This window comes from Protopterus annectens, chromosome 1.part1 (assembly GCF_019279795.1).
Source record: "Protopterus annectens isolate FY-2018-M chromosome 1.part1, PAN1.0, whole genome shotgun sequence".
Taxonomy (NCBI): domain Eukaryota; kingdom Metazoa; phylum Chordata; order Ceratodontiformes; family Protopteridae; genus Protopterus; species Protopterus annectens.
In genome coordinates, this window is record NC_056726.1 from 768,925,179 (window position 1) to 768,951,979 (window position 26,801).

Below are 26,801 nucleotides of genomic sequence, written 5' to 3' on the forward strand. Positions count from 1 at the left end.
TGCTGGACAGATAGGTATGTATCCCAGAGACTACCCCGTCTATGGAACATGTTCCCCATCCATGTGAAGCAGAGTTCCTCTCTAATCCAATTCAAGTGCAACTTGGATAATTGGATGGGAAACCGGAAATTCATCCCTGGTTTGGCACCTATGTCTCTAATGGACACAGGTAACCTGTAAATGGTTCGTCTCCCAGGCCCCTGCTTACATTTATCAAAGGTATCAGAACTTGTCAGAGATTTGGGATGCATGACTATGCTTAAAAAGGCCCTTGTGGTCATTAGCCTAGTAAACACATATGAGGGAACCATGATCAACCACCAACTGCAATGTGATGAACTACAAGTGCCTAACATATGATTCAGGTATTAGAAGTCAGACTGACTAGATGTCAAGGGAAATTTACGTTCTGAACTGACTAATACGCTTACAGTTTAAGGAAAAATTGGCAATGCATTTCCATACATTACTTCAAGGACCAAAATCCACTCTGTACAGACCAATATCTTCTTTGTAAAGAAAAATACCAAACACTCAAGAAAAGTTTGGTAGCTGATTTGAAGTTGGGAAACTTTCCTGCCTTTGCAGTCAGTACAAAGAACAACTACAGCAACAAGGAAATAACGTAAATAGGAGGATAGGCAATGACATGCATCTTAGCATGGATAATGGCAGCTTCAGGTTAATTGTGGCCTGTGTTAGCGGTTGTCTATTTGGGACAAATGTTCCTATCAGAAGGGTTAAACTTAATTACTTGAAGACATACACAGTTACATGTGTTGGTTAAACTTCTTTATTTGAAGATATACATAGCTATATGTGTTTGTATTAAGTTAACAGGTTATGAGGTTCTTCGGGGGGGGGGGGTTTATTAAATCAAAAAGTCATGTAAAATGTGAAATAGTTTCCAATGTTGATGATGAGAAAAAAATGTATAAAGGATTAACCTGCCAAGCATCATCATCTTCTTTCGACTGTTCCCATTAGTGGTCGCCACAACGGATCATCTGTTTCCATTTTTTCCTGTCCTCTGCATCTTGCTCTGTCACACCAACCACCTGCATGTCCTCTCTCACCACATCCATAAACCTTATCTTAGGCCTTCCTCTTTTCCTGTTACCTGGTAGCTTCATCCTTAGCATCTTTTTCCCAATATACTCAGCATCCCTCCTCAGCACATGTCCAAACCAATATAATCTTGCCTCTCTGGCATTGTCTCCAAACCTTCCAACCTGGGCTGACCCTCTAATATCCGTATTCCAAATCCTGTCCACCCTCGTCACACCCAGTGCAAATCTTAACATCTTTAACTCTGCCACATCCAGCTCTAACTCCTGCCTTTTTGTCAATACCTCTATCTCCAACCCATATAACACAGCTGGTCTCACTACCCACTTGTAGACCTTCCCTTTCACTCTTACTGGTACTCGTCTGTCACAAATCACTCCTGACACTCTTCTCCACCCACTCCATCATGCCTGTACTCTCTTCTTCACCTCTCTTCCATACTCACCATTACTCTGAACTATTGATCCCAAGTATTTAAACTCATCCACCTTCGCCACCTCTACTCCTTGCATCCTCACCATTCCTCTATCCTCCCTCTCATTCACACACATATATTCTGTCTTAGTCCTGCTGACCTTCATTCCTCTTCTCTCTACAGCATATCTCCATCTCTCCAGGGTCTCCTCCACCTGTTCCCTACTCTCGCTACAGATCACAATGTCATCTGCAAACACCATAGTCCACGGGGACTCCTGTCTGATCTTGTCTGTCAACCTGTCCATCACCATTGCAAATAAGAAAGTGTTCAGAGCTGATCCTTGATATAATCCCACCTCCACCTTAAATGCATCCGTCGCTCCCACTGCAGACCTCACCGCTGTCACACTACCCTTGTACATATCCTGTACCACTCTTACATACTTCTCTGACACTCCCGACTTCCTCATACATTACCACAACTCTTCTCTAGGCACCCTGTCATATGCTTTCTCTAAGTCTACAAAAACACAACGCAACTCCTTCTGACCTTCTCTGTACTTCTCCATCAACACTCTCAGAGCAAACATCGCAACTGTAGTGCTCTTTCCTGGCATGAAACCATACTGCTGATCACTAATCATCACGTCCCTTCTTAAACTAGCTTCCACTACTCTTTCCCATAACTTCATGCTGTGACTGATCAATTTAATCCCTCTGTAGTTACTACAGCTTTGCACATCACCCTTATTCTTAAAAATCGGTACCAAAACAGTTTTTCTCCATTCCTCAGGCATCCTCTCACTTTCCAAGATTTCATTAAACAATCTGGTTAAACACTCCACTGCCATTTCACCTAAACACCTCCATGTTTCCGCAAGTATGTCATCTGGACCAGCAGCCTTTCCATTCTTCATTGTCTTCATAGCTATCCTTACTTCCTCCTTGCTAATCCATTGCACTTCATGATTCACTACCCCCACATCATTCAACCTTCTCTCCCACTCATTCTCATCATTCATCAACCCCTCAAAGTACTCTTTCCATCTGCTCAACACACTCTCCTCGCTTGTTAGTATGTTTCCCTCATTATCCTTGATCACCTTTACCTGCTGCACATCTTTCCTAGCTCGGTCCCTCTGTCTAGCCAATCGGTACAGGTCCTTTTCTCCCTCCTTAGTGTCCAACCTTTCATACAACTCATCATATGCCTTATTCTTAGCCTTCGCCACCTCTCTCTTTGCCATGCACCTCATCTCCTTTTACTCCTGTCTACTTTCTTCATTTTTCTACTTTTTTTAACCTGCCATACATCATACAAGCTAGCTAACTGCCATCTATAATACCTGGGAAAAAAGACACTTTCCGTATTATCCTGGAATGTGAATGGCCTCACAGGTACAGATAAAAAAGAAATAATATTTAATTATATTAAAAATGCAGAGTGAAAATAACAATGCTAAAGGAGACACATTTTGAAAGAACTGAGTACATGAATTTGATAAAGACAGGATGTCAGGATGGATATTCAGCAGAATATCAGGGACAAAGGAAAAGAGGAGTAATTTTATTACTTGCTTATAGCAGCTCTAATAGTAGTAGAAGAGGAAAAAACGATAATTATGGAAAATTTCTGGTAGTAAGGGGCTACTGGCAAAGGATGAGTATTATGCGAGTATGGATTCATATTCCATGTAAAACTACTATCATGGAGCTTAAAAATGTTTGGGAGAAATAATCAACTGTTAGCAGGGAATATTACTTACAGGTGGGACTGGATTTTATTTGCATTAATGAAGATGTATGTGATGGAAATATAACAAATGAGGGTAGATTTCTGAAGAAATATATGAAAAAATTGGTAAGAAAGAGGTGAATTCAGTTGTAGGAACTCTGAGAGAATTTACATATTATTCCCCAAGATACAAAAACTGGACTAGAGTAGACATACATTATATTTCATAGTGATGTGCATTATTTGATAACTTTCACACAAACTCAACAACTACTTCAGATCATGCACTAATAATTACTAAGATAAAATGCAGGGTAATGAAGTAAAGATGACACACTGGCACTTTCCCGCCTACCTGTTAAAAAGACAGGAATTATAGGAATGGGTAGTGAAAATTATTAAAGAGTTATTAGGAAAGGTAGAAAGTACTCCAGAAGTTATAGCTGGTGAGTGGAATAAAATGAAAGTGGAGTTTAAAACTAGGGTACAAATAAGTGAAAAATAGATCTGGTTAAGAAGTAGCAAGAATTATTTAGGGGAATGAAAAAGAGTAAAGTATTACAGAATAAGGGGACTCTCACAGAACAAGAAGAGACATAACTGCAGAGTGCTAAAGAGAAAATAAGGGAGTACCTGGGTATCTGGATAATATGCATAAGTTGAGAGAGATTGTTAGGTAAACGGAAGCCTATTCTTCTAGAACAGTCTTCATGTACACATCTAGTAGAGCCTTCCCTGACCATCTTCAAGAGCAATCTGGAACAATGGATGGGAAATTGCAAATTCACTCCTGGAGGTGGTGCCCATGTCCCTTATGGGCAGCAGCAGTCTGTAAAAATTGTCAAACCCCCGCTTGGTAACCCTTGTTATATTTCCTCTAGGGGTAGAAAACTGGGAAAAATCTGGGTAAAACTGGCTAGGCTTCTAAGTGTTCTTAGCCGTTACACTAGTAATCTCCTATGAACCTATGAATTTATTTTTTTTTATAATAAATCCACAGCACAAAAACATTTGGCACAATGACTTAGGCAACGGAAAGTAGAAAGGGCTGTTGCCACACTTAAGGAGCCTGTAACACGAAAAATAACCAGAGACCCTATAAAGATTAATATTTCAGAAATGTTATGAAAATTTGTGTAAATCATAGAAGTGGGGAAATCACAAAAAAACACAAATGGAAATATTTATGGAAGATTTTAGTATGCCAAAGTTAAAGTTAGAGGTAGATAAGGCTCAACAATTAAGTTAAGACAGGAGGAAATTAGATGGTTGCGAGGGTGGCCTAATGGTTAAGGTTTTTGCCTTATAAACACAAGGTGCAGGGTTTGAGTCTCACAAGGGATAATTGGCTAGGCTTAAAATGGCTCACAAGGGCAGTTAGCCTAGTTCTAATCTATGAACCTATGAACCTAAAAATGGTAATGTATAACCAACCTGCATGAAAGTCTCATGGAATAGATGGTATTTTGGTGGAGGTTTGGAAGCTAGGAAGGAAGAAGGTGATGAAGATCTGGAAGGTTTCATTTAATATTATTTTAAAATGATGGGAAGTACCAACATCCTAGAAAAAAACATGTGGTGGCTGTACTACCTGAAGACGATAAAGACCCATCAAATCAAGTGTCATATAGGCCCATTTCAAATGTAAACCACAATTATAAAGTGTTTATGTCTGTAATGGCTAAAAGAATGGCAAATGTGATTCCAAAATTGATAGATATGGATCAATGTGTTTTTTTCTGAATGGGAGGCAAGCAGTGGACAACATTAATAGAACAATGATGATCCAAAGGGAAGCAGAATATAAGAAAATACTGCTGTTGTTGTTGGGTCTTGATGCACAGAAAGTATTTAACAGAGTAAGCTGGGATTTTATGAGTAGGGCAATGAAAGCATCTGGATTTTCTGACACAATAATAAGGTTAATTAGAAGGATATATGAGGGCAAAAATTACAGTAGGAGGGTTCCTCTCTGTTAACTTGTGTCTGAACAGAGGAACCAGGCAGAGATGTCCTCTTTCCCCTTTATTGTCTGTGTTACATTTAGAAACATTGGCAAAGGAAACAAGATACCAGGAAAGTCAAGGATATAATTGGTATCATAGTCAAGAAAAGTGGGCTTTATTTGAAGATGATATTATTTTGTATCTTACTGAACTGGAAAAAGGATATTTCAATGTTGTGGAACATTCTAAGATAGCACTTGTTTTTGGGATATAAAATTAATGAAGATAAAACAAAGGCTATACCTATAGTCTATGTATCTATACATAAACTGGTTCAGCAATACCCATACTTATGGGGACATGATAAAATGAAGTATACAGGAGTATGGGTTAAAAAAGGATGTGGTTATGGCAGTTAAGGATATGTGGGAAGAGACTAAAAAGATAACAGAAAAACTGAGAAACTGGAAACTTTTGCTATGGATATGGATAGCAAGATACAAGAAAAAATAATATTTTAGTCTCTTTAGTTCTATACACAGGTCAGGCATATTTTATATCAACCAGAGGTGAAACTGTGGATAGTAATTAATAAAGAGTGAACAATTTTATCTAAGAGGGGAAGAGGATGAAAGTCAAGTGGGATAAATTGAATTTAGGATGACCTGATCTGAAGGGATATTTTACAGTTAAGGCTCTTATAAAGTACACAAGCAGAAAACTACAATTCAAAGTGGAAAGGAATTATGACAAAGTAGGGGAGTAATTCAAGAAATAAGGAAAGAGTGGGATTTTGCATGCAGATCCTTAAGGAGAATAACAACAGTCATACAGAATATTACATTTATAAAGTAGCAGAAAGTATACTAAGAACTAAGCAAACATGGGAATGGAGAAAGGAGATTTGGCCAATAAGGATGACTCCAATAAGAGGTACAGAAAACAGGCAAGAGGGGCCTGGAATTTACTGGAGGAAACTGGCAAAGGAACGAGGTTATTAGGAACAAATCATTAGAGAGGGGAAAATAAAAGAATGGGAAGAGTCCAAGAAGACATTTGGATTGCAGGCTAGTGATTGCTTTACCTATCAGGGATTAATATTAGAGTATAGACAAAGAGAAAGGGATAAGGGAATCCTAAATAAAAGATCTGCAGTGATTGAGTTTATAACTGAATCTAAAACAGCAGCTGCTGTTAAAAAAGGGACACTTAGTAGGGTGTATAAAATACTGCACAATAACTATAGGAATCAATTAGTGGAGGTCAGAAAAGATTGGAAAAAGAGATTACATGTGTAATTTACAAAGAAACAATGGGAGGATACAAGTATGGCTCCCAAATATGTAACACAATCTAGAAGACTTATGATTTTTGCCTGGTAGTGTTTGCTTAGATACTTTTATACCCCAAGCAGACTCATAAGAATCTTTCATCCAGTAGATGACAAATGCTGGAGGTGTAATGGGGAAGAAAGAGGTACCTGAAAGCATATGTTCATGGAGTATAATGAGTTGGTAGACTTTACAAATTCCTAGAGTACTCTGTTAGGAATATTGGGTGAGCAAATGAGTGTAACTAAGGAAATTATTTTTTTTGCACTGGGATACGGGAACTGAATAGCCTAGACATAGTAATGTCTTCTTTAGTTTAATTCTAGTGGCTGCCAAAAAGCAATTACTAGAAAATGAAAATCAAAGTCAAAACCAACTATACTTGAAGTGAATATTATAACAGAGAAAAAAGAAAAAGTGGGATCCTTAGAAAAGGGTAGGAGTAAATTACATAGATAAAAACGGAAATTGTGGGAGCAAAACATGCAGAAAATGTTTTGGAGGAATGAAGTTTAAGAGAAGGCAGGAATTGAACAATTTATGGAATATTGCTTTGATTATTTAGTATAGAACAATATTTGTGATGTATAATGTTTGTAAATGTGAACTTGTTAATATGGTTTGATTACTTTTATATAAATGTAAGTTTGCCTACGTCACAAGTGATAATTCAATAAAGGTGTTTTAAAAAAACACTAGCAAAAAGGCTAACTATACTGCAACTGATAGATGGTGAGTTTAGTAGTATGCTTTCAACTAGAAACCTTTTATATTAACTCAGTTTACTGAGTTAATGAGTTATTAAGCCCAACAATTCGGAAATAAAAATTATTTGAACATTTTCTGAAAGCTTTACCTGGTTTGACATTTCTATAAACAAGACAGACTTTTCCATTTCCATTGCAGGGATCTAGTTCAAATATTCGGCTGCGAGAGTCGAAGTGAGGTTTCCTTGGTTGGCCATCATCACCTTTTTTTTTCAAAAGAAAATAAAAAAAATGAAACAGTGAACAAACACTGTTGATGCAGAACATGTACAATTTAGCAAAGGTTGACGAATAGGTAAGGCAATTGAACAAAGCACATCAATTAAACCTTTTGAAATTAATTTGAAAATTAATATAATAAATATAAAAATAAATAATACATGAATACTTTATAACACACAAAGTTTGTTCTTCCTTGCACACTACTGATTAACCCTATGTACTAATGCTACCTCTATACCACTCTCAGAGGATTTAAACCTCTGTATTAATTTAACTCATGCTAATATTCATGCATAAAGAACTCATCCATGCTAATGTTACTTCTATATCATTCTCAGATGATTTAAACCTCTGTGTTAATTTAACCTTGTACTACTGTTCTCAACCACTAAACATGTAAATATGCTTTACATCCTTCTCCAAGCTGCTGCTGAAATTTTGTTTAGTTTTTGCTATTTTGTATGTACAATTTGCTTAGTTTGTTTCTGTTTCCACTATGTATTGTACTTCATATTATGGAGCTTGTACTATGTATTATTGGAGCTTTTCTCCCCGGGCCTCCACTGAAAACGGGCTCTTTGATCCCAGTGGACCTCCCCGGTCATCAAACTGGAAATAAATAAATAAACAAATACATAAATAAATAAAAGTACAGTTGTGTATGCAAACTTAACATAACAGTAGATGTTCGAATGATCACTGCTGCAGAAGCCTTAGCTACATGGGTTATATCCTGCCAAGGATATAAAGCTGGACAATTTCCAAAATTTCAGAGCACCTTCCACGCGCCCAAGCTTTTAGTTAGCAGGAGCGGAATTGACTAAAAAGACAGGTTTGGACACCAAGCCCTTCAGAGCTTTCATGCCAACAGACAAGGGGGAAGCTGAGTCTTGAAATGGCAATCCTAGGAACAACAAAAATAAGTGTCCACACCCTCCCAGGCATAAACAACAAACCAAAAAATAAGGGGTGGGGTGGAGATGGGTGGAGGCTACTGCAGCAGTGATCATTTGACCATCTATTATTATGTTAAGTTTGCTTAAACAACTGTACTATGTTGATCATAGTGATCACTGCTGAAGTAGCCTGAGGTATATGGGTAGATTGTCCTAGCTTACTACATTTGGGAAATGGAAGGGGAAGGGTCCAGGAGCCCCTGAAGAATGGTCCTAGCAAAGCCAGATCCAGATCCAGAGTAGAAATAAACCTTGTGATACCTTGTAAACATATGTACACAGAACCAAGTTGCTGCTTCTAGAATACTTCTAGGATCAAACCCTTTCCAAAAAGCCACAGATGAAGCCAAGGCCGTGTTACAGTGGACCTTGACCCTGCCTGGAATAATTTTGCTATGGTGGGTATAACAGAAGGTAAAAGCCTTAGAAAAACATTTTGAAATAGTCTGTTTTGACACAGGTTATTCCTTCTCCTTACCTTCACAAGAAATGAATAATTGATACAAATATCTGGAAGATTTAGTTCTGTCAGGATAGCACCCGAGTTGTCTGTGGACATCCAAGGTGTGGAGTACCCCTTGTCTCTCATTTTTCAGTTCATGAAAGAAAACAGACAGGTGGATAGTTTAGCTTAAAGTAAACTTAAATACAACTTTAGGCATCAAAGAAGGATTCGTTCTCAAAGAAACCCTGTCCCTGTGGAAAATGATATAGGGTTTACCATAAGAGCTTGCTACTCAAATATATTTCTTAAAGAGGTCACAGCAATCAGTAAAACAGTTTTCCATGTTAAGAATCTCAAAACAGTCAAGACTAGCAGGTTCAAACCGAGCAAATGCTTGCTTCTCCAACACAAAATTTAGACCCAAGGAGTGGCCACCAGTTGTTTTGGAGGCCTCCTATGCAAAACCCCTTTCAAAAACATTTTAACATGAGACTGCATAGAAAGAGGAGGCTCCATGGGCAGAAATGCTGAAATGGCCAATAAATGAACCTTGATAGAGGAGTAAGAAAGGCCATAGGATAGTAACTTGCACAAATATTATAAAACCAGAGAAACACTAGACCTGAATGGATGCTGGGTATATTGTTGGCACCAACTAGAAAACCTTTACCAATTACTAACATACAATATTCTAGCAGTAGGTTTTCTTGCCTCCATTAGTACTTGCTGCATGCCTTCAATAAACATGTGCTTAAAAGGAATTAGGACACTATCATTCAAGCAGTCAGTTGACATTAACTGGTGTAGGGCACCTTCCATGCTCACAAACTGTCTGGCATCTCTAGCTAACCTGACTAAAAGATAAGTTTGGGTGTCAAGCTCTTCAGAGCTTCCCTGCCAACAACAGAAGGAGGCTGAACCCTGAAAGGGCAATGCAAAGAAGAACAAAAATAAATGACTGCACCTGCACCAAGAAGCAAGGGGGATAGAGGAAGGGAGAAGCTACTAAGTAGTGATCATATTTTTAAACATTTACTGTTATGGTAAGTTTACTGACACAACTGTTCTATGTTCCTTATATTGATCAGTGCTACAGTTGCCTAAACTATACATAGGTAGATTACCAAAGCTTACAAATTTTGGGAAGTGGAAGGAGAAGAGTCCAGCAGCCCTTGGAGAATGGTTTTAGCAAAGCCTGAATCCAGACCTAGTGAAGGAATGATGCTTATAGTGCTTTGTAAAAGTATGTACAGAGGAACAAATGCTTATTCTAGAATACTTCTACAATCCAACCCTTTCCAAAAAGCCATAGTTAAAGTCAAGGCCCTGGCAGAGTGGACCTAGGCCATACCTGGAAGAGTTTTGTTGTGGCGAGTACAACAAAAGGTAATAGTCTAAGAAAACAATTTGGAAATAGTATGCTTTGACACAGGTTTCCCCTTCTTACCTTCACAAGAAATGAACAATTGATCCAAAGATCTGAAAGATTTACTTCTGTCAAGATAGTATCCGAGCTTTCTGTGGACATCTAAGGTATGGAGTATCAGTTCTCCATCATTTTTAGGTTCCGAAAAGAAAATAGGGAGATGGACAGTTAGACATAAAATAAATGTGAATATCACTTCAGGCATAAAAGAAGGATTAGTTCTTAAAGAAACCTTGTCTCTGTGGAAAATGAGGTAGGGTTGACTCACCATAAGAGCTTGCAATTCAGACACCCTTCTGGTAGAGTTCAGAGCAATCAGTAAAACTATTTTCCATGCTAAGAACTTCAAGTCATCCAGGTTAGTTGGTTTAAATGGAGCAAGTGTTCGCTTCTCTAACACAAAATTAAGATCCCAAAGAGAGGTCACTGTTGTTTTGGAGGTCTCTTATACAAAACCCCTTTCAAAAACATTTTGACAAGAAAATACTACAGCTGCTGGGTCAGGTTTGGGAATAGTGTATAAACACTTAAAAGACTGAGGAACGTTACACATCCTATTTGTCTTTTTAGGGGCAGCCAGCTGACTAACAGGAAAAGTGCACACAGTAACACACATATTCTCTACAGCAAACAGAAAAGGAGGAATGGATGTAGGTTCTGGAAATTCCTTCTGTGAAACCTCATAGTAATATCTGAGGGACTGAGAAATCTCAGTGTTCTCCCACTGATCAGGACTGAGTGAGTGGCTGTCAGCTGCCCAATGAGGGGACCCCAGCAGATGCAGAGGATGTGGCTAACCCCAGTCCATTGTGGCTGTAGTTGCTACACCACAGGGATCCGGGGTAAAATATATGAGTGGTATGAGGTACAATTAATGGCCACAGCAGAGTTACACACCTGTGATTGAGGCAAATTGCTAGCTTGCTGTTGTGGCAAAGACTGTTTGCTTAAGATTTTCTTTTTGTGGCTGGAAGAAGGCCCAACCCGTAGCTTGTTCCATGGTCAAGGTGAAAATGGTGCCTCTTTCCTGAGGAAGACAAGCAGCGAGAGCCAGTAAAAACTACAAGTCTTTAAAAGTCGCTTTTTTCACAGAAAAACACAGTAAAAATCACTTTAAAACACTTTGACAGCCTCACGAAAAGTAAAATAAACACAATTTCTCCACAGAAGAAAATTTCAATTACTTTACACAACTTTTAACCTGAAAGGAAAAGAGTGTGCTCCTGCTTAAAAGTAAAGGTAAGTCTTGTGATAGTCCATTAAAACAAACTCCTAGCTTCAAAATAACTTTCTTAAACAGGAAAAGTACAACAAAACAACATTTTTAATGTGAAAGGATTTTACACATAAGGAACATATCTGTCTAGTGAAGAACAGCATAAGCTAACCTTCAATCCTTGATGGCCTACACAAGAGCACTCTCTTCAATGGCATTAAGGCTCTGGAGGGCTTGGCAACCAAATATGTCTTTTTAGTCAGCTCAGCTTGAGCTGACTAACAGTTTGTATGCGTCAAAGGTGCCCTGAAGCTTTGGAACCTGGATGGCTGTTATATCCATGGCAGGATATAAGCCACATCACGAAGGCTACTTCAGCAGTGACAGTGATGAACATCAATGTAAGTCCCAAATGTCTACAAATTATTAGTAATTGGAAGTGAAAAATGACAAAATGTGTGTTAATAAAAGGCACACCCTAAAAATACTCACATCAACAGACAAGCCACTATTAAAAAAAAATCAAGACTTTTGAATTTATACATTACATCACGTTTTCTTTTTACTAGCAGATTTTACACCTATATCTCTATGTATGCCCGTTTTTTGGACGACTTGATTATTTGCTGTAAGGGACCACCAGAGGAAATAAGTTCATTTGTAGAATATATTAATCGGACGACTGGCTTTTTGAAATTCACTTATACAGTGGGCACAAACTGTATAGTGTATTTGGATGTTGAATTATCCAAGACGGAAGGTGGGGGAATTAAATCTAAAATATATAGAAAGCCCACATTTTCTGTTATTTACACTACAGTAGTAGTCATCCACCGCATGTTAAACGTGGAATAATTAAGGGGCAACTTGTAAGAGCAGCCTGAATGGTTTCTGAATTTAATGATTTTTTGAGTGAATGTGATGTAATGGGGCATATGTTGTTGGACAGGGGGTATCCCCTACCATTGATATGTAGTATAAGAGATGAAGTTATAAGGAAGAAAAATAATGGATTTTATGTACCTTTAATACATGGGTCAAGTTTAATATCACCCCCCATTCAACCTGTTACACAGGTAGAATCATCACATGAGTTTATGACCAGTAATTGTCCAGCAATATATGAATCTAGCTATGGCAAAGAAAGGAGTTTAACTTTTACCAGTGATACTTCCTTTTGTCCCTTTGTTACTACATTTTGTGAAGATAGCTATATGGTCACTAACGTTTTAAACAAAAATTGGAGTATTATAAAAGGGGACTTAGATATGTTGGACACCTTTGGACCAACCCCTAAGGTAGTATATCGAAGGGGTAGTAACATTAAAAATATTTTGGAAAGACAATGTACTGGTACCAGGACACTGACTTGTCAGATGGCACCATGTGGTATGTGCCATCAATACCAACATATTTTTGTTGGGTCCAGCGTCAAGGTATTGGATAAAACTATAAAAATAAAGGGCAAATACAGTTGATATTCTCGTGTAGTGGTTTATATTGCCCTATGCACAGAATGTAATGGATACTATGTGGGCAAAACACAATGTAAATTGTCACAAAGAATTCATTAGCAATTTTTATGAAATTGCACAACATAATGAAACCAATGCCTTATACAGACACTTAAAGGTATTTCCCCAACATACTTTCAAATTTGCGGTATTACAACAGATACAAAGTGAAGCTCGTAGGGGACCATGGAAGTTATATTTAGAAGAGAAACAGGTATGGTGGCAGATTTATTTGAATGCTAGTTGTCCACCAGGATTAAATGACATGGTGTCTGTTTCTAGTTTGCTTAAATTAAAAGTATATGATAGGTAGAATTACATTCTGTATCACTAGAAACGTGGTGTAATGTATAAATTCAAATGGTAGATGGATGTTATGCAACATTAGTAGTGATGTGAATGTCTCTTTAAGGAACATGTATTTTTTAAACTTGCAGTTCCTGAAATTTTTAAATGAATCACGTGGGGGTGTTTTACTTGATGTCATTTGCTGCTGGTAGATATGACACTGCTATAAATGGTTGGGCATGTTTGTTAAAAGGTATCTGAAGAAGTTTGGTGATTTAAACCTGACGAAAGTGCTTACCAATAAATGGTATTTTACTGGATTTAGCACCTGTGGTTCTCTTCCTTTGCTGTTATTTTGCTCTTCTGGTTGGTGAATTTTGCCTTTTCCTGGTTGATTTTCAGTATATCACCCAAACCCTTACTCTTATCCTTAAAAAATATTTTATCTTTATCACGGTCATTGCTATTTCCTTTAAACATCTATTCAGACAAACCAACACTTCCTTCATCCATATTGTTTTCTTAGTATCATCTGCATTATGTCAAAACTGCTAGAACGAATACCTCCATTTGTATCACATATCTGGCTGGCATCTTTCTTTTTATAAGCTACTTCACTTACTACTGCATTCATTACCAATCCAAAGAATATTACACTCATGGGACATCCTTGTCTTACATCACACTTTATGCATACTTCTTTGCTTACCTACCCACTAACACTCTCATTCTATTGTTCTTATATGCTGACATACACACTTCCCCTAATGCTATTACCAATTCCATATTTCTTCAAAACATCCTAAAAAGCATCATGTCACACTGTATCAAATGTCTTAGTAATATCACCTACCATAAGTTTTGCATCTTCCCTTTTACTTACAACATCATCCAAAATTTCTTTCATAACCAATAACAATTCTTGACATCCATTCCCTTTTACACCATATATCCCTTCTTCCATATAAATTTTAATATCCTACTACATTACTCTTCACAAACAAACCTTTCCTTCAAAAATTCATTCAGTACATTTACAAAATACTCTGTTTGTCAATCCATTAATTTTGTGTACATTCCATATCCTATATTATCTGGGCCTGATACTGAATTAACATTTTCATTCTTAAGTACTCTTTTTTTTCCTTAACTCATTCTGAAATATTTTTCATTTTCAATTCGGTCTTATTTTTCTTCTTTTTACTCTTATACATATTTCCATGTTCTGTATTACAATACTCATAATTTGCTATTGTGTTGTTTTTATGTCTCTTTTTACATTTTCCGTTTCCTTCATTATATTAATACCTTCCTTTACTATTCAACCCAAATATGCAGATACCTCCTTATATTCCCCATACACATAATATATCTGCCTAAACAGTAATGCCTTAGTTTTTTTATTATTTCTTTTATATTTCTTTTTTCATATCATAATACTTTCTTTTATTATTTGCTAAATTCTCTAATACATTTCTACACATTTTCCCATACTTCAGTTTCTCTTCTTTTTTTTTATTTTTATAGAAGTCATTTATGGTTATATGATCCTTCCATAACTGCAATACTTCCTATTCTCTAGTTTCATTGCATAATTTACCATTTATGCTTTTTATTCTCTTTCTTATTTTAATATACCCCCCTTCATCTAGCACCTCCACCTATATTCTTAAATGGTCTGAAAAAAACAGTCACAACTGTATCACTATCTGCTACCCTAAAGCTTCCAGTAATACAAAATAATTAATTTCAGATCTAGTGCCCCCATATGTCCAGTGACTTTTGTTCCATACAACTAATTTCCAACATTTTATCACTTCCTGTAATTTCTTTTTACATATTTCCCCTTTAAGGCACAATTAAAGTCACATCAACAATAATTTTCTGTTAACCACCACATAGTCTAATATTTGATGAAATGGATCCCCTCTTTCCTTGACAGTTATATATGTATGTAATGCTATAATTCTATATACATGTTCTCTCCATCTCAGATCAACAGTTAACCTTCCCATCCTTACCAACTTTACGTCTATTATTTTCATATAACAGAGCTGCCACTCTAGAACAACATTCACTTAATTAGTTCCATATTGTATTTTCACTCCATAATTTGTCTGTTTGCAGCCTTTCTTCACTTGTCATGAATCTTACATTCTCTAACAGAATAACCTCCACATCACATTTAGCATACCATTCCAGTATCCCTATCCTTCTTAGAGTATTGATAATACTGTTCACATTTACTAAAAGTATTCTAAAATAGTTTTTACTTTTTAAGTTTAGGGGAAATATTTTTTTATAAATTTTCATTTTCTTATTTTTATTCTTTCCCAAATGATTTTTTCCCTATGTTTATATACAAATAATGCTTGATCCTCAGAATCAGATTCTTCACTTGCTAGAGCTTCAAAAAAATATTAGCATCAATCCCTTCTCCTGACCTCTCAGGATGCATGCACTCTCTCTCATTTTCCTCTCCGTACTTGTTCTTCTTCTACAGTTTCTTCTTCACCTAGCTCAATCCCACCCCAGCCTCTTGTTGTCCTTCCTTGTGTATGTTTTCTTCCCTTTCCCTTCTTTTTCATTATTTACTGTTTGCTCTTGACAAGCCATTAAAACATAACCTTTTTTTAACACAGCCTGCTTTCAAGCACACAGTTCTTGCTGTATGTCTTTCTCCCCACACTAATTACATTGTACCTTGTCACAATCATTAATTAAATGAGAAAAATCCCCATGACAGAAACATAATTTAGGCTGGCCAGCATATCTTAATTACACTCTATGACCAGCCACAAAAATAACACTTGGCAAGTGTTTCACCATGTATTTTTTCACATTTCTATCTTTCACAATATTATCAACGGTTTCACATAGACCTTGCATGCATTTTTTATCATAGTCTTCTTCCAGTTCATCAGTTCTAAACTGCAATGTAACATTTTTTAACATTTAAGTTACTCCCAGAAAACAAATAATTGTTACATGGATAAATGTAGTCCTTTTTGTTACACGCTTCCAGAAAAGTCATCAATCAGTCCATCAGTTTTACATTACAAACCATGCCGACACAGCTGTAGTTGCAAACATTATACATCACTTATAACATATCCAGTCATTGTCAGTCAACCATTACATAGCTCAATCAGTTCCTGCCTTTTTTTAAACCTCATCCCTCCTCTGCATGTATTGATCCCACAATTCTCATTTTTTTCTATGTAATTTGCTCCTATCCTTTTCTAAAGATCCCAATTCTGGATATTTTATCTCTGTTACTATCTTCGCTACATCTGGTAAAGTTAGTTTAGACTTTGATATCCCTTTTCTAGTAATTGTTTTTTGGCAGCCGACATAATTAGATTCAGCAAGGCCTTATATTATGTCTAGGCAATTCCGATTTTGTATCACAGCTCAAAAAAATAATTTCCTTAGTTACACAAATTTTCTCACCCAGTATCTCCGACAGAGCAGTCTGCAGGGAATCATTAAAGTCTGCCCACTAATTACACTCCCAGAAAATATGTTCCTAGTTATCTCTTTCTTCCCCATCACACCTCCATCATCTGTGTCTACCTAAGGAAAAATTCTTTCGAGTCTACTTGGAATATAAAAATACTTATGTAAACATTTCCAAGCTAAGATCCTAAATCTTACAGACTTTGTTGTATATTTGAGAGACATACACTACATCCCCCCAATTGTTTCTTTATGAATTGCTTATCCAGTCTTTCTTCCCAATCCTTTTAAACCTCCTCTGACTGATTCTCATAGTTATCAAGCAATATTTGATATGCTCTAGTAATTATTCCTTTCTTAAAGGCAACTCCTGTTCTAGATTCTACTAAAAACTCTACCAGTGCTGGTCTTTCATTTAGGACCCCCTATTTCTTTCTCTTAGTCTATACTCTAATATGGGTCTATATTAGAACATTGAAGTTTCAAAACTTCGAATATTCTAATATCGACCCCTATTCAGTGAAAGCTGAAAACATCTAACATACAGAACAGCAGTAGCAGCACTTCTACACTGAGCACTGACACTTTCAGGGTTTCTTTGCAATATTCCAGTGACATTAACAGGTTCTGTGATATTATTAATATTGCATACCATAGATGGGCTCAAAGGAGTTATTGGTGAAGCACCATGTTTCACATTTAGAAACAACAAACCTCTTAGGAAACATCTGTTATAGCACCCAACAGTATATGGCTGGGGTTGAATCCAGTAGATTGGGCATGTGTTCTCATGCAGGAGATGTTCTGCTTGCAAGTATATTCATTCTGCACAAGTTTACGTTCATCCTATTCTAAAGTTCAAAATAGAATTGGACTTTTATGCAGATTGCAGATCAATGAATATAGTTTGTTTTCTGCCATGTGTGTGTCATGCTTTCTATATAGGTAAGATGAACAGATGTCTAAAAGACTGAATACTTGAGCATTATAGAGACATTAACAATAAGAAAGATACAAATGCCCTAGCACAAAATGTTATGCATAATGGTCCTGAATAAGAAGTTATGTACCTACCATAAAGTACAGTTTTGTACCTACCATAAATGTAGATGTCCGATAGGCATGCATCTGCAGTCCTTACAAATGGGTTGTCCTGTCGTCAGGCAGCCCTTCGGTCGGCCGGATTCCAAAGTCTGGGTCTGGCCTCGGCTGGTGTCGCACTTCACCCGACGTCATAGCTGCAGTTCTTCGGGTATAAAGGCATCAGCCGACGCCATTTTCCTCAGTGTTTCTTGCCCCAGATGCCAGGTGCCCTCTAGGAAGGCTAAATTTGGATAAATGCAAATGGTTCCAAATAGTAGAGAGCAAACAAAAAATAAGCATGTATGTACATATATACAAACAAATACACCATAATAGATTCCCCCAGCTAGCTACAAGATGGGCAAATATCCTAGGAGTACCACAGAGGGGAAGGAGGGTGGGTAATCCTGACTGCAGATGCATGCCTATCGGACATCTACATTTATGGTAGGTACAAAACTGTACTATGTCCTTCAAGGATGCATCTGCAGTCCTTACAAATGGGTAGAATACCATAGCCAAACTGGGGGAGGAGGAGAAATAATATTATGGTGTAGTTAAGATCCCTTGCAAAACAGCAGTGGCAAAACCTGCTCGGGATCTGGAGTATAAAGGTAAATTATAATGCTTGGCAAATGTATGCACGGAGCTCCAAGTAGCAGCCTCTAAAATGTCTTTGGTAGCCACTCCTCGTAGAAAAGCTGTGGTAGTGGCTGTAGCCCTTGTAGAGTGAGGCCTGATGTTTTCTGGAGTTTTCTTCCCATGGTAGGAGTAACAAAATCTAATGCAATTTCCTATCCATTTAGAGATTGTTTGTTTTGAAATTGCTTTTCCTTCCATTCCTGTTGCATATGCTACCAGTAGCTGGTCAGTTTTTCTATTGCTCTTGGTCCTGTCCAGGTAGTAACGTAATTGCCTATGTACATCCAAGGTATGCAACAGTCTTTCTCCCCTGTTCTGTGGGTTGGGGAAGAATGTAGGTAGGTGGATAGCTTGATTTAAAGATACCCTGGAGACCACCTTTGGCATAAAAGTAGGATTAGTTCTCATGGACACTCTATCTTGATGGAAGATTTGGAAGGGCTGTACTGCCATTAATGCCTGTAGCTCAGATACCCTTCTTGCTGAAGTGATTGCAAGCAGGAAAGCAGTTTTCCATGATAAGTATTGTAATTCTGCTGTTGCTGCTGGTTCGAAAGGAGGGAGTGTCAACTTTTCTAGCACAAAGTTCAAGTCCCATGCTGGCAATGGTGGCTTCCTAGGTGGTTTTACATTTTTAATTCCTCTCAGAAACTGCCTGAGCAGAGGATGTGAGAAGACTGGAGGATCCAAGTTGTATTCTGCTGAAATAGCTGATGCATGAATCTTAATGGAAGAATGGGACAGGCCATTGTGGAAGAGCTCTGCCAAGTATTCCAGGATGTTAGCTATGTTTACCAGTGACACATTCTCTCCTTTTGCAGTACTCCAAATGAGATATCTTTTCCATTTTGCTGAATAATTCTTTCTTGTTGAGGGTCTGCGAGCCTCCAAGATAATGTCTTTAACTCTTTGAGATAAATCTGGGTTATTTGGTCTTATGCAATGTTCCAGGCAGCCAGCTGCAGTGTTTTCAGGTTTGGATGCAGGGTTTTGAAGTTGTTCTGTGTTAACAGCAAGGGAACTAGGGCAGAGGCCATATTTGTTCCCGAGACATACTCCTCAGTAATGGGTACCAATGTTGCCTTGGCCAGTCTGGAGCTATCAGGATGATCCTTGGACGGTCTTCTTTGATCTTCAATAGCACCTTGTGCATCAAAGGAAGAGGTGGGAATGCATATGCTGTCAGGTTTTTCCAACTGAAAGATAGGGAGTCCACTTTCCAAGCAAGTGGGTGGTACATCCTTGTGCAGAATTTTTTCAGTTGGTGATTGTGTGGGGATGCCAATAAGTCTATTTCTGGTAGTCCCCATTTCCCTGTAATGGTTTTGAAGATGTCCGGATGCAACATCCATTCGTGGGCATCCGTGGTAGTTCTGCTTAGGATGTCTGCTAGTATATTTTCTTTTCCTGGCACAAAAATTGCTTGTAAGTGAATGTTGAAGCTCAGTGCCACATTCCAGAGGTCCATTGCCATCCGGCATAGAGGGTACGAATGTGTGCCTCCCTGTTTGTTGATGTACCACATAACTGTGGTGTTGTCCGTCCTTATCAGCAGTTGATCCTGTCGAAGAAATGGTATGAATGCCTGAATTGCCAGTTTTACTGCCAGCATTTCCTTTTGATTTATGTGTAGGTGCAGCTGGTCTTGAGTCCATAAGCCTTGTATGCACTTGTCCAGCATGTGTGCCCCCCAACCGAGGTCTGAGGCGTCTGTTGTGATGGTCTGGCTTGGTTGAGTGCTGTGGAAGGGCAGTCCCTTGTTTGATTGACAGGCCAGAGCCCACCATTGGAATTCTTGCTTCAGGCATGGAATTATTGGAATTTGGGTTTCTAGGCTGTGCTTGTGCTGAGACCATAAATTCCTTAGGTACCACTGTAACTTTCTCATATGTAGTCTGGCATGTGGAATCAATATTATGCAGGATGCCATGTAACCGAGCTTGCAGGACTTTTCTTGCTGTTAGCTGGTTTTGCTTTGCTAATGCTATGTAGTAGAAAGTATGTTGCTCCTGTTTTTCTACTGTCAGGAATGCCATTTGTTTTGATGTGTCCAGATCTGCACCCAAGAAGGTTATCCTTTGGGATGGTATCAGCCTTGACTTTTTTATATTGACTGTGTATCCCAGGGCTTGTAGTAGATGAATGACCCTTTGCAAATCTTTTGTTAATTTGTTTTTGTTGTCCGCTTGTAACAGGCAGTCGTCCAGGTAAGGGTAAATTTGAATTCCTGAAGCCTGCAATGAGCAATTACTGATGCCAGGCATTTCGTGAATACTCTGGGCGCAGTAGATAAGCCAAAGGGCAATGCTGAGAATTGATAATGCTCTGATCCTGCAAGAAATCTGAGGTATCTTCTGCAATTTGGTCGTATGGGGACGTACAGGTATGCCTCCTTGAGATCTAGAGTTACCAGCCAAGACTCCTTGCCCAGCATGGGAAGAAGCTGCTGTAGGGTCAGCATTTTGAATTTTGGAACAATGAGGTATGTGTTTAAAGCGGACAGGTCGAGAATAGGCCTCCATTGGTTTTCTTTTCTTGGTACCAGGAAGAGTCTGGAATAAAATCCTTGCCCTTGTTCCATAGATGGTACCTTTCTACAGCTCTCATCCTTAGTAAGTGAGTTATTTGTTCTAGAGCTTCTGTCTTCTGATTTGGAGGTAGGTTTGGCATTCCTCTCTTTCTTGGTAGAGTATGGAAGTGAAACCTGTAACCTTGGTCTATTGTCTGTAAAATCCATTTGTCTCCTGTGATGTAATGCCAGTTTACTGAAAATAAGGCTAGCTTCCCGCCTAAGGGTGCCTCTAGTTGTTCCCTGGTAGGCGGTGCCAGAGCCAAGTCACTGTGATTGTCCTGTGGAAGTGGTGGTGGCTGGATCTGTGGCTGTACCTCGCTGGTTGTTAGCCTGCCACTGACGTCCCCTGTAGGCACCTCTGGATTGACCCCTGCCTCTTGAGCGTCTATTCCTGCCTCTCGGAGCTCTGGAGGTGTCTGGAAAGGACCAATTCTTGGAAGGCCAGTTCCTGCTAAACCTTGGAGGCTGGACCTGCAAGAAATCCTTGACTGTCTGGACAGATTTTGCTTTCTCTTCCACCTTCTTCAGCACCTGCTGTGCAGGGGAGCCAAACAAATTAAGCTTATCCATGGGAGCATCTAGGAGCTTTGATTTAACATGGTCTGGTAAGGACTGTTCTTTTAACCATGCATGTCTTCTGATCACTGTGCCAGTCATGGCTGATCTAAAGGAAGCCTCCAGTGCATCATAGCCACATTTTAAGGAATGATTACTGACCTGCTGAATGTTATGTACCATTTCCTGTACAGATTTTTTGTCTAATGGTTCATCCGAGGACAGTTTTTAGTTAACTGGTCTAACATAAATTCCTGATACTGAATCATGTGGAATTGACAGTTCAAGGCCCTAGCTGAAAGAGTAGCAGAAGTGTAAACTTTTACCCCATCTCTCTAAGGCCCTAGATTCCCTTTCAGAGGGAGGGTTTTGGTAGAGGTAGCTGCTACAGCCTTGGGTCCCTGGGAGATAGTTTCGGGATCTGCAAAAGGGCCTTATACAAATGATAATGTGTGTCCGAACCCTGTAGTACCTATCGGGCTTAGCAGGGGCGGAGGAAGAGAATCAGGAGCAGTACAAGCATCATTAAAAGCATCATCCACAACAGTAAGTACTGGAGGAATGGCTAAAGGCCTATGCTGTGGCAAATGCAAAAGGTTCTAAGCCTTTTCCTAGAGTCTGAAAAATCCTGGCCCTGCCATTGAAATTGTTCCCTCATAGCATGCAAGGTTTCCCCAAAAGAAAATTCCTCAGGCGGAGAGGCAGAAGGAATGGACTCTTCTGCATCAGAGTCCTCATAAGGAGAAAAGGGGCCTCTGGAGGGTTTGAATTATCTGATTCATCAGAGGAGCCATCTGAAGAAACTGGCTCAGGGGGCTCTACTCTAGTCCTCTTCTCTGGAGGAGGGTGAGAGGCCCTGTCTGGATGTGGTTGGGATCCCCGGATCAAAGAAATGAGATCCTCTGCTAGACTAAGCATTTGTGAACTAGAACTGGGCCTGTGAGAGGGGGTCTTAGCAGGCACAGTTTTGGTAGTTTTTGCTGCTTTAGCCCTGGCAAAGGCCTTAATCGACATGGATGCAGGAGGCCTAGCAGCTCCACGTGCAGGGGTAGAAATATCCAAAGGGATAGTATTGGATAAATCCTGTGAACCTGCAAGAGCAGGTGGGATTTCAGTAGCAGAAACAGCCAAGCTGGATGAGGCCTCGGTAAGTGGCAAGCTTTCGGCCGAAGGAAGAACCGTGGACTCGGTTTCAGCCGAAACCGAGACACTTGCGGTTGGCTTAACCGCGGTTTCGGCCGAAACCGTGGACCGCGAGTGTCGGTCCTTTTCCTTGCGTTTTTTAGAAATTTGCGTAGTCGGAGTATCCGATGGCATAATGTAAGCAAAAGCGGAGCCGAAAAACTCTTCAGCAAATTCCGACCGACGTCTAAGCGTTCGTCGGTTGAAAGAAGCACAGGCTAGACAAGCTGCTACGTCGTGGTCTGGGCCTAAGCAAGGTAAGCAGTAAGAGTGGGAATCTTTATGAGGTATTTGTTTCCCACAATTTAAACAGTTATTCACTTTTTCTGACATCGGCTGAGGCAAGAAAGAGTCCCCAACAGGGTACTTAGCTTTTTAGAAGTCTTCGGTACTTGTAGTAGTAATCTCTGGTTCTGACCGACCGGCACTTGCGAACAGCTTCTGCTTCGGGCGCCACGCGGCAAGAAAGACTGAGGAAAATGGCGTCGGCTGATGCCTTTATACCCGAAGAACTGCAGCTATGACGTCAGGTGAAGTGCGACACCAGCCGAGGCCAGACCCAGACTTTGGAATCCGGCCGACCGAAGGGCTGCCTGACGACAGGACAACCCATTTGTAAGGACTGCAGATGCATCCTTGAAGGACATCGTTCCATGTTAGTTGTCTTCTTCTCGCCTTCTTTCTTGCTGGATGGGTTCGGAGCCGATCCTCGGCTCCGACTCGGCCAATATTAAAGCTCGAGAGCTAATTACACCGGCTCGAGGCTCCCCTATATCCCACAATGCTAGGCGGTAACTACTCAGATCTCGTTTGATAGCTATACCAAGCAACCCTAGTCTCCATAGAATGGAGTAGGGAAACCCACCTCAAAACAACCTGCGTAAAAGGTATCGCAGACCTCAGAAAGGAGAAAAGAGGTGGAAGAACGTGTTGGAATGACGACTTCCAGAGGAAGAACACAAACTGAATTCCTGTCGGTCTGTCCAGGCTTGGGGGAAGGAGGGTGGGACACAAGAAAGAAGGCGAGAAGAAGACAACTAACATGGAACGTTATGGTAGGTACATAACTTCTTAATGTTAAGTTGTCAATCTCGCCTTCATTCTTGCTGGATGGGACCGCCCTAGCACCTTATCCCGGTGGCCTATCGGAACAGACTCTTGAGAACAGTGGAACCAAAATTGGCACGGCTTCTGGAAACCATGTCCAATTTGTAATGTGAAATGAATGTATGAGGAGAAGCCCAGGTGGCTGCTGCACAAATGGAATCTATTGGCAGCCTATCCTGAAAAGCTACGGATGTAGCTAATGCCCTAGTTGAATGAGCTCTAGGTCTTGAGGGTAGTTTTTGATGTCTGATCTCATAGATGAAGGTAATTGTAGAGGTGAGCCATCTAGAGAGGGATACTTTAGTAACAGGAAGGCCCAATTTCCCTTCCACATATGACAGAAACAATTGATTAGATTTCCTGAATTGTTTAGTCCTGTCTAAGTAATATCTAAGTTGGCGATGAACATCCAAAAAATGTAGCCTTTGTTCCGACCTGTTCGAATAGTTAGGGAAAAAGACGGGGAGATCAATAATTTGGTTTAGGTTTACTTGAGAGGAAACTTTAGGCAAAAAGGATGGATTAGTACGGAGGGATACCCTATCTTTGTGAAACACTAAGTAAGGAGGACGACTACACAGAGCATGGAGTTCAGATACCCTTCTCTCTGAAGTTATAGCTACCAGAAAAAGTGTCTTCCAAGAAAGCAACTTCAGAGAACATGAAGCCGGTTCAAGGGGAAGGATTAAGGATGCCAGAACCAAGTTCAAATCCCATTGAGACGGGGGATCTTTGATTGGAGGTTTGAGAAGAAATACGCCCCTTAAAAAGGCTTTACAGAGTTTGTGAGCCATGATGCTAGACTCTGAAACACCAACATGAAAATTAGACATGGCAGCCAATTGAACTCTAATGGTAGATGCAGATGATCCTAAATGAAAGAGTTCTGCTAGAAAGTCTAGAATAGACTGGATAGGTGCAGTAAAGGGATCTATGTTTTTTGATGTTGCCCAAAAAGAGAAACGTTTCCATTTGCTACTATAAATCTTCCGGGTAGAAGATTTATGAGAGGCTATCAAGATATCTCGGACCGAGCGAGATATTGAGGGAAGCCTGGCTAAGGTTGGAATCGGAGAAACCACGCTGTGAGGTTTAGAGAAGGCAGAGAATGGTGCAGCTGACCCGATTGGTGGGTTATCATATCTGGTACTGGGTCCAGATGCCAAGGCTGCTCCAAAAGATAACGATGAAGAAACAGAAACCATATTTGTCGAGGCCAGTAAGGGGCAATGAGGATCATTGTCACTCTCAAGGCGATGGCTTTCTGAATTAGTTGAGATATCAGTGGAAAGGGGGGAAAGGCATATAGAAGTCCCCGGGGCCAATCGTGGACTAGAGCGTCTCTGGTGGGATGGCCTGGTAACGGGAAGAGAGTGAAGAAGTCGTGACACTTGCTGTTTTGGGGAGTAGCAAAAAGATCGCAGCAAGGCTGGCCCCATCTTAGGAATACTTCTTCTAGAACTGATTTCTTTAGAGACCACTCGTGGGGCATGAGAATTGCCCTGCTCAATTTGTCTGCAATAACGTTGGATTTCCCGGGAATGTGCGTTGCTATCAGAAAACGCTGAGAAGAGATCGCCCATTGCCAAAGTCTGAGTGCCTCTCGACATAAAGGGTATGATCTGGTTCCGCCTTGTTTGTTGATGTACCACACTACGGACATGTTGTCCGTTTGAATTGCAATAGTCCCAGTGGGAAGAGAGTCGTGAAGGGCTTGCAACGCTAAAAGCACTGCTCTCATCTCTAAGATGTTTATGTGCAAGTGGCACTCAAAAGGTTGCAACGTGCCTTGGACTGTCCTGCCCTGATAATGCCCCCCCCCCACCCGATCAGGGAGGCGTCTGTAGTCAACGTGGCGACTGGGGGGGGGAGAGTGAAGGGTCTTCCTCGGAGAAGTTGAGGTGATGTGATCCACCAAGACAGTTGATTCTTGCATGATTGAGTTATCAATATGGTATGGGACATCGGGAGCTGTTGAAAGGACCATTGAGTAAACAGCATCCATTGGAGGATCCTCATGTGAAAGCGAGCTAAGGGGAGAAGGGGAATAGCTGCTGCCATGAGTCCTAACACCTTCAAAACTAGTCTGGCTTTGACTTTGTTGCATTGTAAGAGAAGGAAACTTGTTGAATGTCTGACACTCTCTGCTCTGTGAGTCTGGCTGAAAGATTGAGTGTGTCTAAGGTGGCGCCTATAAAGGTAATAGATTGACAAGGCAGATTTTTCAAAATTTATCGAAATGCATAGAACTTGGCAAGATTGGATGGTGAAGTCCCTGGATAGAAGAAGCTGATGTCTGGTGGTGGCGGTAAGGAGCCAGTCGTCTAAATATGGAAACACCTGGAATCCTTGACGTCTCAAGTGTGCTGCGACCACTGCCATGCATTTGGTAAACACACGGGGGGCTGTAGTGAGACCAAAGGGCAGGGCCCTGAACTGGTAGTGACTGGCTCCCAGCTTGAAGCGGAGATATCTCCTGGAGCATCTGTTCATCTTGATGTGGTAGTACGCGTCCTGAAGATCTATCGAGCACATCCAATTGTCCTGACCCAAGAAGGGTAGAATGGACTGTAGCATGACCATCCGGAATTTTGTTTTTCTGACATACTTGTTTAAGTAGCTGAGATCCAGTATAGGTCTCCAGTCCCCTGTTTTTTTTGGTACCAAAAAGAATTTGGAGTAGATTCCGGATCCTTGCTGGTCTGCTGGGACTGATTGGATAGCTCTTTTTGATAGCAGCTTTGAAATTTCTAATGCTGCTTGTTCCCTTAGACCGGGTGGAACGTCTGGAAGGGATGTTTTGGGTTGAGATAGGATGTGAATAAAGGGAATTTTGTAACCCTTGGATATGATCGACTGTACCCATTTGT

At 39.9% G+C, this 26,801-nt stretch overlaps 1 protein-coding gene across 3 annotated transcripts in view; it reads right to left on the bottom strand.

The window, feature by feature from the left end:
• TPGS2 (tubulin polyglutamylase complex subunit 2) overlaps positions 1-26,801 on the bottom strand; it is a 612,577-nt gene that overhangs the window by 65,231 nt on the left and 520,545 nt on the right. For all 3 annotated transcript variants that reach the window (XM_044078027.1, XM_044078035.1, XM_044078044.1), the window contains exon 5: positions 7,354-7,467. In XM_044078027.1, coding sequence (XP_043933962.1) covers positions 7,354-7,467 — 114 coding nt within the window. The remainder of the gene's footprint in view (positions 1-7,353; positions 7,468-26,801) is intronic.